Source organism: Hemiscyllium ocellatum, chromosome 13 (genome assembly GCF_020745735.1).
Source record: "Hemiscyllium ocellatum isolate sHemOce1 chromosome 13, sHemOce1.pat.X.cur, whole genome shotgun sequence".
Lineage (NCBI taxonomy): Eukaryota > Metazoa > Chordata > Chondrichthyes > Orectolobiformes > Hemiscylliidae > Hemiscyllium > Hemiscyllium ocellatum.
In genome coordinates, this window is record NC_083413.1 from 38,154,814 (window position 1) to 38,171,532 (window position 16,719).

General features: G+C 41.6%; 1 protein-coding gene across 4 annotated transcripts in view; it reads right to left on the minus strand.

The window, feature by feature from the left end:
* Positions 1–16,719, minus strand: part of LOC132821513 (lisH domain-containing protein ARMC9) — a 150,366-nt gene that overhangs the window by 58,742 nt on the left and 74,905 nt on the right. For all 4 annotated transcript variants that reach the window (XM_060834118.1, XM_060834117.1, XM_060834120.1 and 1 more), the window contains exon 10: positions 10,580–10,617. In XM_060834118.1, the coding sequence (XP_060690101.1) occupies positions 10,580–10,617 (38 nt within the window). The remainder of the gene's footprint in view (positions 1–10,579; positions 10,618–16,719) is intronic.

The window sequence follows — 16,719 nt, forward strand, 5'->3', positions numbered from 1 at the left end:
TGCAACAAGGTGAGAAATGGATGACCTATTGTACATAGTGGTCTGTTGTATTACTGACTTCCAAAAATCCAAACAAACTTCTTCAGGATTCTGAATGATGAGGTATTTGACCTTGCTCCCAAGTCAACTTGAGTTATAGAGTCATTGAGATGTACAGCACGGAAACAGACCCTTCAGACCAAATTGTCCATGCCAATCAGATATCCTAAATTAATCTAATCTCATTTGCCACCTTTTGACCCATAACCCTTTTAACCCTTCCTATTCATGCTCCCATCTAGATGCATTTAAAATGGTGTAATATCTTTTTTCAATCCTTTCACAACATCTTTCCCATAGCAGGGAGACCAGAATTGTGTGCAGTATTCCAAAAGTGGCCAACGAATGTCCTGTACAGCCGCAACTCCTACACTCTCTGCACTGACCAATAAAGGCAAGTGTACCAAATGCTTTTTTCACTACCCTCTACCTTCAAATCCACTTTCAACGATCTATGAACCTGTACCCCAAGGTCTCTTTGATCGGTAAAACTCCCCAGGGCCTTACCATTAAGTGTTTAAGTCCTGCACTAATTTGCCTTACCAAAATGCAGCACCTCACATTTATCTAAATTATACTTCATCTGCCACTCCTTGGTCCATTTGCCTATCTGATCAAGGTCCCATTGTACTTTGAGATGACCATCTATGCTATTGGCTACATCAGCAACTTTGATGCCATCAGTCACTAGCCATACTTCCTATGTTCATATCCAAATCATTTATATAAATAATTAAAAGCAGTGGACGCAGCACTGATCCTTGTGGCACACTGCTCATAGGCCTCCAGTCCAAAAAGCAACCATCCACTACCACCACCCTCTATCTCCTACCTTCAAGCCAATTTTGGATCCAAATAGGTATCTCTCCCTAGATTCCATATAATCTAACCTTGCTAAACAGTCTACCACGTGGAACCTTGACAAACACCTTGCTAAAGTCCACATAGACAACAGCTCTGACATCATCTGCTCTGTCACTTCTTCAAAAAATTCAATCAAGTTAGTGAAACATAATTTCCCACGCAGAAAGTCTATTCCTAATCAGTCCTTGTCTTTCCAAATACATGTAAATTCTGTCCCTCAGAATCCCCCCCCAATAACTTACTGCTAATATCAGGCTCACCAGTCTTTGGTTCCCTGGCCTTTCCTTACCACCTTTCTGAAATAATGACACCACATTAGCAAACTTCCAGCACCTCACCCATCGCTATCAATGAAACAAATTTCTCAGCAAGGGGCCTAGCAATCATTTGCCCAGCTTCCCACAAGGTCTGGGGTACACCTGATCAGGTCTCAAGGATTTTTCTACCTTTTATATGTTTTAAGACTTCCAGCGCTCTTCCTCTGTAATATGGACACTTTCTAAGAAATTATGATTTACTTCTCCTCAATAAACACTGATGCAAAATATTCATTTACTATCTCACTCATCTCCTGTAGTTATACATATAGGTGGCCTTGTTGATCTTTTAAGGGGTCCTATTCTCTTGCTAGTCATTCTTTTGTCCTCAATGTATTTGTAGAATCTCTTTGGATTCTCTTAACCCTACTTACTCTCTTAATTTCCCTCTTGAGTATACTCATACTGCCTGTATAGTCTTCTAGGGATTCACTCTATCCCAGCTGTCTATACCTGACATATGCCACCTTCTTAGAGACAAACAAAGCTGCAGATGCTGGAACCCAAGGTAGACATGCAGGAGGCTGGAAGGACACAGCAAGCCAAGCAGCATCAGGAGATGAAGAAGTCAATGTTTCAGGTGTAACCCATCTTCAGGACTGGGAGTGGGTGTAAGGGGAGCTGCAGATAAAAGGGAGGTAGGGAGAGTTGTGTGTGGAGTGGTAAGGTAGGGATAGGTGAACACAGAGGGTGTGACCTGGTTAGTCGATGGGAGGAATGAATCAGATTGGTAGCTGGAAGGAAGGGTTGAGAAGAGGAATGAAAAGGAGGGCGAAGGGCTGGGAAGGGAATCAGGAGATGAGAAGAGAGGTTATTTGAAATTGGAGAACTCAATGTTGAGTTCTCTCGCCTGTAGGCTGCCCAGGTGGAACATAAGGTGCTGGTCCTCCAATTTGCAGTCGGATTCGCTCTGGAAATGCAGGTGGCCAAGGATGATCATGTTGGAAAGAGAGTGGGAAGGAGAACTAAAATGAGTGGTGACTGGGAGGTCAGATCGACCTCTGCAGGCCCAGCTGAGATGCTCGGCAAAACATTTGGTCTTTACATAAAGTTGATCCTCCAGCATGTTCCATGTCTTAGCAGGATCTTTCTGATCCACCTGGGACAGAGCAAGTGTTGAGTCTGTGCAATCCCTCTTTTTCAGGAGTTGTCATCATCTTCAGTGCTTGCTTATCCAGTTCTGCAACAAATAAATCTGAAAAGCATAGTTATATCCTTTGTTTATAAAGCCTACATTTGAATAGAACATCAATGGCCTTCCAATTCATTTCAGGAATTTGATATCAACGCCTTGATCTTTCCTGTCTTTTATGAATACCGTCAATCTGTAGGGGACTTTTTAATTTTATTATTCTGTGGGGAGACTAAGAAGTGTAGCTTGTGTGTTTTCCCCCCATTTCTTCCCTGTTCTGTTTTTAGTTGTGGACCTGATATGATTTCAGGTGCTTTCTTATTTCGCATGGAAATGGCACATGAGGACATCTCGACTGCTCTACAGCTTTCACAACCCAATTTAAAACCAACTCATTGCTCGTATAAACCATCTATCTGACTGATGCCTAAATGAACTCATTGTTCAGCCAGCACAATTTTGCCTCCTGGGATTTCAATGTTGATTTGATAACACTTCAATTTTTATCAAAAGACTTTCCTATGGTCATCAAATTCACATTCTTGCCTTCATGTTATGAAAGTGAAACCAATGCTGATCATCATGTTGTGGCTTTATTTACTTAGACAACCTTGCCAATCTCATTCCAGGACTGGAAGATAGACATTAGTTCTTTCTGATGGACAGAAGTTCAGCAACTACTTATGCAGGAAAGCACAGCTCTTTCACACTTCACACTGCAAGCTTAGATTGACAATGACAGCGAGTCATATGTTCACACTGTGAAATATTGTTATAGGTATATTTATTAACTCATGAGCTCACTATATTCATTAATACAACATTCCATTCATTGATTCCCCTCTACTGACTTGATGTTTACTATGTTTTTTCATTCATTCATAAAACTGCATTTTTGTAATGCATTTTACTATTGTAAAATAGACTAAATTAAAACATTACTTCCAAACCCATTACTGCTCCTTCACACCTTCAACCCTAATCAGACCTCTTTATACAAAAAGCTACCTCTGAATAAATATATGTGGCTACTAATTTATTCAGAAACAATACCCTCACTGTCTATAGCAGGGGTGGGCAATTAATTCTTCCAAGGGGCCACATGAGAAACCTGAGTTGTGTTGGAGGGCCAAACCAACAATAAGTTGAACATAATTCTGCTCAGTATTAATTTTCTCCCATTGTAAAAAGTACTAAATTATATAGTTTTGCACTGAAACTTATAATCAAAAGAAAAAGGATATTCTGTTACAATAAAGATATGAAATTGTGGAGTAGGTCAAATATAGAAGAAATTAACAGTAAAAACAATAATTTCAGTATTTCATTTTATTCTTAACATGTTAATCTCACAAACCAATAATGAAAAGTTGTTTTGTGGTGGAGACCATGACTTTGTAGAGTGTAATCTGAAACAACCCAAACCAGTGCAGGAAAGAGTTCAATAGTTTTATCTGTTCAATCTAGGTGAGTAGTATGCCAGACACTTAGGGCAGTTCCAAATTACATCAGAAATCCTGCTGCTCCTGAACATGGGAGAGATCTTGTCAAATGTACTTAGTTAACCCCTCAGCAAAGCTCAAGACCATAGCACCGTTGAAGACTTGCCAGCACTGACAGAGCAGCTTCTCATTTCAAGGATCCATGGGGATTGGTGACAGACACCATCAGTGGGGTCTTAACTCACAAGAAGTGGACTCTCAAAGCTCACAAAAAAGCCCAAGAAGGAAGAGGAGCACCAGTTATTGACTACCAGTTAGTTGAAAGATGCGAACTGGGCATCCCTGGTGGAGGGGATGAATGAAAATTGCAATTTATAGTTTGATAGAATAGTCGATGCTAGTCTATCTGATGCACCAGGAAACTTCAATTGTGCAGAGGCTTCTTCTTTAATGGCTCAAGCTCTCATGATCACTTTTTGTGTTACCCACAGCTTCAAACATTGAGTCAGGACAGACTGTTGTATCTGCATCAGGCCACGCTCTACCAGAGGATACCTTAAAGCAAGCAGCAACACACCTTAAAAGAGAACCTTCCACCTACACAGATATAGTCACTTTGGGGGAACTCTGCATGCAATGATGAGCATGTCATGGGTGTGCAGGAAAACAGAGACAGAGATAGCTCTGTGAAGTGCACATCAGATACAAACCTGCTCATCAGCATCAACAGGTGCGTCTTGCATGTTCTCTGAGCTCTTTGAGGTAGTGAGCAGTCATCAACTGTAAATGAAGGAATTAATTCAGCATGTGCACACCACCATGGAACAGGGGTTTGTTTGGATGATCTCTTCCACCGAAAAAGGGCTAATTTCATGCAAAGCCATATGGGATAGTGCAATCTGGAGTGCCAACTAGAACTGCTTACTGGCTTTTACAGAATGCATATCACAATACATAGTCTTGACCAGTACAGTGGAAACTCGATTATCCGGCATTCGATTATTCAAATTTTAGATTATCCGGCAAGATCACAATGTCCTGATGCTTGGCTAAGCCGTGTTATCCGGCATTTGATTATCCGAAAATTCAGTTATCTGAACAGAATACTCCCTGCCCGTGTCGTTCAGATAATCAAGGTTCCTCCATAAGTGGGTCTATCAGTGTTGAGATGTTAAGAAGGCGTGTCAGTTAAGCCAAGGTTAAGCCAATCCCCACAGAGGATGACGGTTCCAGCCCTCATGGGCACTATGATGATCACTGGATTTCCTTATCTCCTGTAACTGAGGGCTATCTGTGCTACTGACAGAGACTGTCCCTGAAATGACACAAGTGCAGCAACCTCTGGGCACAATGAAGACAATCACCATATGCATGTCTGCCAAATCCAGAGACAAGATAAAAGCACTATCTCCACCTCAACCAAGGCCACAAGGGGAGCACTTCATAGAATCCGGTTAAGAATGAAGGCTGGTTCATTGTGCACAGCACCGAGTAGCTCCACTGGGGTTGTTTCATTTGTAACTGCAATTCTTATCTTTCTGAGCACCATACTGTTGTAATCCCTGATTATATTATCACCAACAAGTCAGATCGCTGACTGGAAACTGACTTGGCAGATCGTATTTGGTTTACCCTTATCTTCACGAGGTCTCTCACTAAAACTAAATCATGCACACACCCTTACGTCACCTACCCTTTAAAGAAGAACTTAGCTGCATCTTTAAGAGGCAAAAAGTTACTTTAATACCACTCATGCTGACATTATACTTAACCTCAGTGACTTCAAAGGTGGTCTCAACATTATAACATTTTCTACTCCAGGAACACGAACAATTGTCAAGTTGTATGGTTAAAGAATTTAGTTCCATTGAAACAATTCTGAATTCTTGTCTTGGAATTTTTTCAAGCAAGTCAAAGGATTGTGGTCCGTATGAGTATCAACTTTGTCGAGATGGTTGCTGATGTCCATTTTAAAATGATGCAGAATGAACACAAGACTCGACGTTGCTTTTCAATTCTTGAACATCTTTGTTGACATGGTTGGTTTTTCTAAAAATGACTGACAGGCTGTTCCATTCCCATCTCATCATCCTGTGGTAAAATAATGCCCACAGCAATGTTCTTTGCATCAACAACCACTTTAAATGGATTCTCATAATCAGACATAGCTAAAACAAATGTGGTTGTCAGCACAGCTTTCAAGTTTTCAAAGGCACTTTCATACTTTTAACATCCCTTCAAATTATCTGCCCTTTTGAACAAGTTTGTTAAAATTGTAGTTGAAATGATGTTGAAGCTTGAAACAAATATAAGTGCATTAGAAATAGGTCATCTAGCTCATTGAGCCTGCTCCACCATTCAATGAGATCATGGCTGATCTCTTTGTGGATTCAGCCCCACCTACCTGCCTGCTCACCATAACCCTTAACACCTTTACTGTTCAAAAACCTATCTTTGCCTTAAAACTTTTCAATGAGGTAGCCTCAACTGCTTCAATAGGCAGAGAAATCCACAGATTCACAATCCTTTGAATGAAAAAGTTCCTCCTCAACTCAGTCCTAAATCTGCTTCCTCTTATTTTAAGACTATGTCCTTTTTTCTAGTTTCACCTGCCAGTGTAAACAACCTCCCTGCTATCTCATCTATCGCTTTTATAATTTTAAATGTTTTTATAAGGACTGCTTCATTCTTCCAAATTCCAGATAGCATTGTCCCAGTCTACTCGATCTCTCCTCATAAACCAACCCTCAACTCTGGAATCAACCCAGTGAACTTCGTCTGCATCCCCTCCATTGCCAGTATGTCCTGTGTCAAGTAAGGAGACCAAATTTGTACACAGTACTCCAGATGTGGCCTCACCAGCACCTTGTACAACTGCAACACAACCTCCCCATTATTTAAATTCCATCCCTCTAGCGATGAAGGACAATATTCCATTTGCCTTTGTAATTACCTGCTGCACCTGGAAACCAACATTTTGCAACTCATGCACAAAGACATCCAAGGCCTCTCTGCACAACAGCATGCTGCAATTTTTCATCATTTAAGTAATCATCCATTTTGTTGTTATTCCTACCAAAATGGACGGCCTCACATTTACCAACGTTGTATTCCATCTATCAGATCCTTACCCACTCACTTAATTGAAAATAATATAAAATCCACTCATGCCATCAAAATTTCATGTTTCATCTAATGCTTGAGACAATCCAAAATACCCCATACTTTGAGGGGTGAAAGTGCTACTTGGCCTTGTACCACTGTGTAGCCCTAATAGATTTATAGTCATCTGTATATGAAAATATAGTGAAAAGTGTTTTTTCGCGTATTACATGCAAAGTGTTGCCACACTCCAGTGCCATCTTGAAACACTGAATACAACACAAGATTTTACTGCAGCAGAGTTCATCTTTCTTTCTTTCTTCTTCCTGTTCTTCCTCCATGCTCTTCCAGTCCTTGCTTGACATTGCCTGGTGTCTCTGAAATGGGCTCTGGTCTCTTGGTTACAGGCCTCTGTCACTGCCACAATCATAACAGTTATGTCCAAGCCGGAGCCATGGACCCGGGAGTGCACCAGTTCTGTATCTCCTGTTTCCCTCCCGATGCTCCTCCAGAAACCGAGGCCAGTCGTTGGGGTCCTCCACTGCCCCTTTCACTGCTGCTTCTGGGATTAAACCTAAGGCTGTCTGCGACATGCTTAAATCACAGCACCAGAACACCTACATTTGGGGATTGAGACCTAAACTTGGCAATTATGAATCCTTCTTGCTAGGATACTGCATCAAGAGCTCACCTCCACTTAACATTTACTTACTGCCTGTGGACATGACAGATGAATATTTAGCCACCTTTACCTTGGGAAATACACTTTTAGCCAAATTTATAACCAATGGCTTTTTGTAGCTGAATAAACAGTTCTGTCAAATGATGCAAATGTTCTTCCTAGGTTTGGCTACAAGCAACCAAGTTATTGATTTAGATGTAGTCCTTTAATAACTTGAGTGATTAATCATTAGAACATTGCTGTGCATTTTTCATTCCAAATGATCAGGATTTGCACTGGTAACATTGATCTAATGCTCCAAAAGCTAATGATTCTTCTGTTTAGACTGTCGCCTGAGGGTGGAATTGAACTCAGATCCCTGGCACTGTGAAGCAACAGTGCTAACCACTGAGCCACCATGCTGCCCAAAGAAGAGAATATCCATCGAAGAACTTCACCAACAGCTACAGGAAAAAAGCTGTGTGAAATAATGGAAGTGAAGAAAAATATGTTTTGCAATCATAAGAGAAAAAGTATTGAAAACAGGAATGAGAGATAAGAAATGAAGTCCTTGGACAGCAAATACTACAAACCACGGTCAAACACAGAACAAATTCTACAAATAACTGAAAGAAAGATCTTGAGTAGAAAAATCAACTCTGACTTGAAGCAGTTTTTGTATTGGGATAGGTAAATCTTTAACTTCAGTTTCAATTGTGATGTAAACGTTTTGAGTTATTAATGTTTTACTACTTCAGTAAATATAGTTCATTACAGCTATGGAAAAGTACAGGCACACCTAGGATGTAGGGACATGACTAATAATATCAAAAACAATAAATATTGAGGCCCGAGTCAGGAAAAAATGACATACATTGGGTTTAAGCTTTGGGCACATTTAAGAGGGAAATCAGAAGAGCAAAAAGAGGGTATGAGATGGATCTTGCAAATAAGGTTACAAATAATCCCAAGAGGTTCTATAGCTATATTAAGAGTGAAAGGGGAGCTCGGGAGTGAATAGATCCCTTTAAGGATCAGTATGACTATCTATGTGTGGAGCCACAGGAGATGGGGGAGTTTTAAATGAATATTTCTCCTCAGTGTTTACTGAGGAGAGAATCATGGATGCTAAGGAAATAAAGGAAACAAGTGGGGATGTTTCAAACCACACAGATATCACCAGAGGAGGTGTTTGCAGCTTCAAAGTGCATTCATTTGAATAAATCCCCTGGGCCTGATCAAGTCCATTCTCGGACATGGTGGGAGGCTAGGGAAGAATTTGTAGACGCCCTTGCAGTGATTTAGGCTTCATCTTTAGCCAGTAATGAAGTTCCAGAAGACAGGAAGATGGCTAATGTCATTCCATTGTTTAAGAAAGGTAACAAAAACAAGTCAGGGAACTAGAGGCCAGTGAGCCTGACATCAGTGGTAGGCAAGTTGTAGGAGAAGATACTGAGGGACAGGATCAACCCACATTTGGATAGTCAAGGTCTGATTAGGGATAGTCAGCATGGATTTGTGTGAGGGAAGTCATGTCTGACAAATCTAAGAGTTTTTTGAAGAGGTAACCAAGAGGATCAATGAGGATTTGGCAGTGGATGCTGTCTATATGGACTTTAGTAAGTCCTTTGATAAGGCTATTCATGAAGGTTAGTTTGCATGGGATCCAAGGGGAGTTAGCTAATTTAATTCAAAATTGGCTTAACAGTAGGATACAGAGTGATGGTTGAAGGTTGTTTCTCAGACTGGAGGCCTGTGATGAGTGGTGTGCTGGGACCTTTGTTATTTACATAAATGATCTGGATGTGAATGAACAAGGCACGATTAGAAGGTTAGAGTTGATACAAAATTAGAAGGTATCGTTGATAGCGAGGATGTCCAAAATTACAGAGGGATCTTGATTAGAAGGGGAAGTGTGCTGAGGATTGGCAAATGCAAATCAATACTAATAAGTGAGAGATGTTGTACTCTGGAAAGTCAATCCAAGGTAGGACTTATGCAGTAAATGGCAAGGCCCTGAGAAGTGTTGTGGAATAGAGGGACCTAGGAGTATAACTAGGTCTTTGAACATAGCTCTTTGAAAGCAGTGGCACAAGTAGGCAGGGTGGTGAAGAAGGCATTTAGCATGTATAGGAATTGAGGCATTACGTCACAGTTGTATAAGTTTCGGGTGAGGCCGCACTTGGAGTATTGTGTACAGTTTTGGTCACCTTGTTATAGGAAAGACATAGTTAAACTGGAAAGAGTGCAAAGAAGATTTACAATGACGTTGCCAGGAAAAGTAGGCCTGAGTTATAGGAAGAGGTTGGCCAGGTTAGGACTTTATTTCTTGGAGAATGAGAGGTGACCTTACTGAGGTATATAAAATCATGAGTGGCATAGATAGGATGAATGCAAATAGTATTTTCCCCAGGAATGGGGAATTGAAAACTAGAGGGCACAGGTTTAAGGGGAGAGGCGAAAGATTTAAGAAGGATCTGAGGGCAACTTCTTCACGCAGGGCGGTGCATACAGGATGTTCTGTTATAATGCGTTTTTCATCAATACGAATTCCCTCTAATGCAGTTGATGAATTAGGGATGCTGTTTCTACAGCATAAACTTTAAAACGTGTGTTGGCTGTAATGCAATTACAAGACCAACACTTTAAGTGTTGCTTTTAAAGTGCAATTTTTCTACCAAGACTGTTGTGTTATAGTAGAACTGAGTTCATATGGAATGAGCTGCTACAGAAAATGGTTGAGGCAGGTACAATAGCAACATTTAAAAAAACATTTGGATAGGTACATAGATGGGTTGGGTTTAAAGATATATGGACCAAATATGGGCAACTGGAATTAGCTGAGTGGGTACTATGGTCAGCATGGACTAGTTTGGGCCGAAGGGCCTGTTTCCATGCTATACTTCTCAATGACGCGATAACAGCACTTTATATTTGGGCTACATTTGAAGAACACCGTTGGTGTGCACGAACATCAGAAAAGATACAAACTTGAAACTTTCTAAGTATTTACATTACTTACATTGTAGGAACAATGGATGCCCTCAGCATAGATGATGCCTGTTGAAAAGAAAGGTAAAGAACACGATTTAAATTGATTGTTTTGATATTAAGGGATAAGTAACACATGCAACAGCTATGAATGCATTTGGAAAAAAACAGTCAGTGGCTTTCCAATAGCAGCACCTTTGCAGATTAGAGTATTTTCTGCTTTTCATTAGTACAGCGAAATGTCACTTGTCAAGGTTACATGCACTGCAGATAATGACAGAGTAAAAAATGAGGTCTGCAGATGCTGGAGATCACAGCTGCAAATGTGTTGCTGGTCAAAGCACAGCAGGTTAGGCAGCATCTCAGGAATAGAGAATTCGACGTTTCGAGCATAAGCCCTTCATCAGGAATAAGAGAGAGAGAGCCAAGCCGGCTGAGATAAAAGGTAGGGAGGAGGGACTAGGGGGAGGGGCGATGGAGGTGGGATAGGTGGAAGGAGGTCAAGGTGAGGGTGATAGGCCGGAGTGGGGTGGGGGCGGAGAGGTCAGGAAGAGGATTGCAGGTTAGGAGGGTGGTGCTGAGTTGAGGGAACCGACTGAGACAAGGTGGGGGGAGGGGAAATGAGGAAGCTGGAGAAATCTGAATTCATACCTTGTGGTTGGAGGGTTCCCAGGCGGAAGATGAGGCGCTCCTCCTCCAGCCGTCGTGTAGTTGTGTTCTGCCGGTGGAGGAGTCCAAGGACCTGCATGTCCTCGGTGGAGTGGGAGGGGGAGTTAAAGTGTTGAGCCACGGGGTGATTGGGTTGGTTGGTTCGGGCGGCCCAGAGGTGTTCTCTGAAGCGTTCCGCAAGTAAGCGGCCTGTCTCACCAATATAGAGGAGGCCACATCGGGTGCAGCGGATGCAATAGATGATGTGTGTGGAGGTACAGGTGAACTTGTGGCGGATATGGAAGGATCCCTTGGGGCCTTGGAGGGAAGTGAGTGTGGAGGTGTGGGCGCAAGTTTTACATTTCCTGCGGTTGCAGGGGAAGGTGCCGGGGGTGGAGGTTGGGTTGGTGGGGGGTGTGGATCTGACAAGGGAGTCACGAAGGGAGTGGTCCTTGCGGAACGCTGATAGGGGAGGGGAGGGAAATATATCCTTGGTGGTGGGGTCCGTTTGGAGGTGGCGGAAATGGCGGTGGATAATACGTTGTATGCGCAGGTTGGTGGGGTGGTAGGTGAGAACCAGTGGGGTTCTGTCTTGGTGGCGGTTGGAGGAGCGGGGCTCAAGGGCGGAGGAGCGGGAAGTGGAGGAGATGCGGTGGAGGGCATCGTCGATCACGTCTGGGGGGAATCTGCGGTCCTTGAAGAAGGAGGCCATCTGGGTTGTGCGGTGTTGGAATTGGTCCTCCTGGGAGCAGATGCGGCGGAGACGAAGGAATTGGGAATATGGGATGGCGTAAAAACGCCATCCCATATTCCCAATTCCTTCGTCTCCGCCGCATCTGCTCCCAGGAGGACCAATTCCAACACCGCACAACTCAGATGGCCTCCTTCTTCAAGGACCGCAGATTCCCCCCAGACGTGATCGACGATGCCCTCCACCGCATCTCCTCCACTTCCCGCTCCTCCGCCCTTGAGCCCCGCTCCTCCAACCGCCACCAAGACAGAACCCCACTGGTTCTCACCTACCACCCCACCAACCTGCGCATACAACGTATTATCCGCCGCCATTTCCGCCACCTCCAAACGGACCCCACCACCAAGGATATATTTCCCTCCCCTCCCCTATCAGCGTTCCGCAAGGACCACTCCCTTCGTGACTCCCTTGTCAGATCCACACCCCCCACCAACCCAACCTCCACCCCCGGCACCTTCCCCTGCAACCGCAGGAAATGTAAAACTTGCGCCCACACCTCCACACTCACTTCCCTCCAAGGCCCCAAGGGATCCTTCCATATCCGCCACAAGTTCACCTGTACCTCCACACACATCATCTATTGCATCCGCTGCACCCGATGTGGCCTCCTCTATATTGGTGAGACAGGCCGCTTACTTGCGGAACGCTTCAGAGAACACCTCTGGGCCGCCCGAACCAACCAACCCAATCACCCCGTGGCTCAACACTTTAACTCCCCCTCCCACTCCACCGAGGACATGCAGGTCCTTGGACTCCTCCACCGGCAGAACACAACTACACGACGGCTGGAGGAGGAGCGCCTCATCTTCCGCCTGGGAACCCTCCAACCACAAGGTATGAATTCAGATTTCTCCAGCTTCCTCATTTCCCCTCCCCCCACCTTGTCTCAGTCGGTTCCCTCAACTCAGCACCGCCCTCCTAACCTGCAATCCTCTTCCTGACCTCTCCGCCCCCACCCCACTCCGGCCTATCACCCTCACCTTGACCTCCTTCCACCTATCCCACCTCCATCGCCCCTCCCCCTAGTCCCTCCTCCCTACCTTTTATCTCAGCCGGCTTGGCTCTCTCTCTCTTATTCCTGATGAAGGGCTTATGCTCGAAACGTCGAATTCTCTATTCCTGAGATGCTGCCTAACCTGCTGTGCTTTGACCAGCAACACATTTGCAGCTGCAGATAATGACAAGCAAGATAAGGCAGAGCTCCATGCTAAAGTCACCTCATAGGCTGTATGTAAGTCATCCAGGCAAATTAATGTTTCAGTTTGAAACCCTTTGTTAGAAAACAAGTGCAATGAAATGTTAACAGAAGGTATTCTTAAATTTGAGCTGTCAATTAATGCACATTTCCTCGTCTACACAGGCTGACAGAGTGAAATTTAAGGCCTAGACATATGGCCAGGATATTAAGGTCAGTGGTAAACAAAATAGAATACCACTTGTACTAGCTCACCACTATTTCTAATGAAAGTCCAGACTACAGTATGATATCTCAATAGAAATCACTCATAAGAATTCATTTTCATTATCTTTTCAGTTTGATGGAAGTTGTACAGATCGTATAGAGTGAAATCAGCTTTAGTAATCTGTATGTGATGTGAACTTGAGGATATGGTGTATTTGCCGAAAAACATTTGTATTAACCACATGCTTGATTTGGAGGTGCCTGTGTTAGACTGGGGTGTACAAAGTTAAAAATCACACAACACCAGGTTATAGTTTCGAAGCATTAGTTTTCAAAGCGCTGCTCCTTTATCAGGTGGTTGTGGACTACCTGGTGAAGGAGCGGCTCTCTGAAAGCTAGTGCTTCCAAATAAACTTCTTGGACTATAACCTGGTGTTGTGCGAGTTTTAACTTTGTATCTTGGTTGGTTCCAACAAACATTTTGTGCAGGAATCAATTTTAGTTTCAATATCCTAATTTGTTTCCTACAACACTGCAAACTTCTGAGTTTCGGGGTCTCAATGAGCAGTATTGCTGAATAGATAAAGGAATATTGCTTGACATTAACGAAAATCACAAACCACAGTTAAGGGCATTTCTAATGACAAAACATTCAAATTGTTAATATGATAAAAGGGATTCTGTTCGTTAATTTCAACCAGAAGACTAACAATCTGAAAACTGCTCAAGTGCCAATGTGCCTTGAGAATGACTCCAATGCTGGCATGCTATTTTATATTGCGACAAAAGTAATGGAACACTTCAAATTCTATTTACATTACTCCCATTTAACTAAGGTAGCAGAGATAGAAAATTGACTAGCACTGTATTGGTCAGCTCTTTGAAGTAAATGTTGAATAACATTATTCAATTATAGAATGCAATTCATAGTGCATTGGGACTTTAGGACAGCTACCTTTAGCAAAATTGCACAGTTGAGTTGGTGAACACAACTGATCACTATTACCACATTCAACTGGTACCATGGATAACTATTTCAAAACATCTTGAAATAGTTATGTAGATATTTCCAACTCAGAAATTAAGTTGCCATTTAGAGAAGCAAAAATGGAACATTGATGAAATAGAGGAAAGGACAGGACAAGAACAGGCATTCTGAAGTCTAGAAAGAATATTAGAAACTCACAGATCCATCACTGTTACAAGGGCTCTTAAAGTAAACATCCGTTTTTGAACAGATAACCAGACAACAAAATAGAAAAAATTCACAGAAGTTAGAAAAATTGCAAAATATAAACCAAAATTTGATCAGTATAAAACTAAAACATTTAGATTTTAGCCTTTTGCCTCCTTCAGACAAAATGATTCATTCAAGTTTGAAGCTATATGGTGAAAGGGGTCTGCTGCAGACAAAAGGTTGAAGTCTAAAAGCAAACAAATAATACTGTTAAGTATATAGCTTCAAATGAAATTCCCTTAAAAATCATCTTAAGTTACAACGTACATGTAAGAAATAGAAAATCATTCACATTTTATGTCATTAGGATAACTTTAGTCAGAAAAATAAATGTCTTGATAAGAAATTCTCAGTAAAAAAAAACAATCATTACACAGATGGAATACTTAGATTTAATGCTAGAAATGTTTAATAACAAACGAGTGTGTTGCTGCAAGCTGAGAGAGTAACATTTCAAAAACAGTGAATATGGAAAATAGGGGACTTTTTTTTAAACAAAAGCAGTCATTGCTTAATTGGAGCAATTAGATTAATAAGCAGAAATGGCTGTGAGATCCATCAGAAGGAAGAGCCTTCTCAAAAGAAAAGCATGACTTATATAAGAACATAAGAAATAGGAGTAGGCCATTTGGCCCCTCAAGTCTACCTTACCATTGAACAAAATCAAGTCTGATCTCTCCCAGGCCTCAACTATCCTTCATGTTAACTCAGCATAGCCATTGAATCCCTGATGTTTCAAAAATCTATCTCTAATTTAATTATTTTCAGTGATTTATAGTCTCCATAATTTTTTTCAGTAGAGCGTTCCAGACATTCACTATGGGACAAATTCCTTCGTATCTCAGTTTTAAATGAGTGTCCCATTATTCTGTAACTATGTCCCTGAGTTCGAAACTCCCCCCATAGTGAAATATCTTTTTAACATTTATCCTGTCAAGCCCCTTCTGAATCTTGAATATTTTAATTAGATCAGCTGTAATCCTTCTAAACTCTAATGAATAAAGGTCTAACTTGTTCCACTATTCTTGAAAGGCAAGTTCTTAATCTCAGGAATCAGCATAGTAAATTTCTTTTGAACATACTCCAATGTCAGTATATACATTTACTAAACACAGGGATCAAAACTATCCAGGGTTTTCAAAGTGCAGCCTCACCAAGACTTTGCACAGTTTTACAAAACTTTCCTGTTTCTAAACTCCAACCCAAAGCAATAAAAGCCAAAACTCCATGTGCCTTCTTAATTATTTCCTGCACTTGCAACGTTTTGTGTTTCCACATCCTGCTGGATTGCACTCTCTCCATTTTAATAATGACCTGCTTATTGATTCTTGCTGCTGAGATGCATAGCTTTCTACAGGAAACGCCATCTGCCAAGTTTTTTCCCCACTCATGCAACCTAAGTAAATCCCCTTTTAGAATCCTTATGTCACAATAACATTATGATCTCCCCTACTTTTGTACTGTCAGCAAATTTGTTTACATTACATTCTGCTGCCTCCTCCAAGTCACTCTTATTGTTCGTAAATAATTGAGGGCCTAGGATGATTCTTATAGCACTCCACTAGCTACATCTTTCCAACCTGAATAAGACTGATTACTCCCAACTCGGCCCTGTATCAGTTAACCAATCTTCAATCTATACTAACATCCCCCCAAATACCATGTTCTCCTATCTTGTGCAATAACCTTTTAGGTAGCAACTGATCAAATGTCTTCTGAAATTATTTTATTTTATGCATTAAATAATTCAAACTTTCACCATAAGAACTGAAAATCCATTTCCCATTATGATTTTCAGGCATTTGAAGAAAGCTAAGCTCAGGTAAGGTTCTATCACAGTTAAACATTACTGTAAACTGTTAACTATTAACCTTACAAATTAAAATAAATATTAAAATCTACACTGTATACTGTCAAGATTATCAACGATGACCATTAATGAACATAAGCAATTGTCTATGAGATATGTGCATCATGAAAAATAGTAAATGCATTCTGCTTATGAGTTTCAAAATAGAAACATGTGATTTAAGTTGATCACAGAATAATTTCTGTAAAACACAAATATTCATAGAAAAGTACATAATACAATTGCAAACTTGTTCATATCTTTGTCCTTTTACTCTCTTTTGA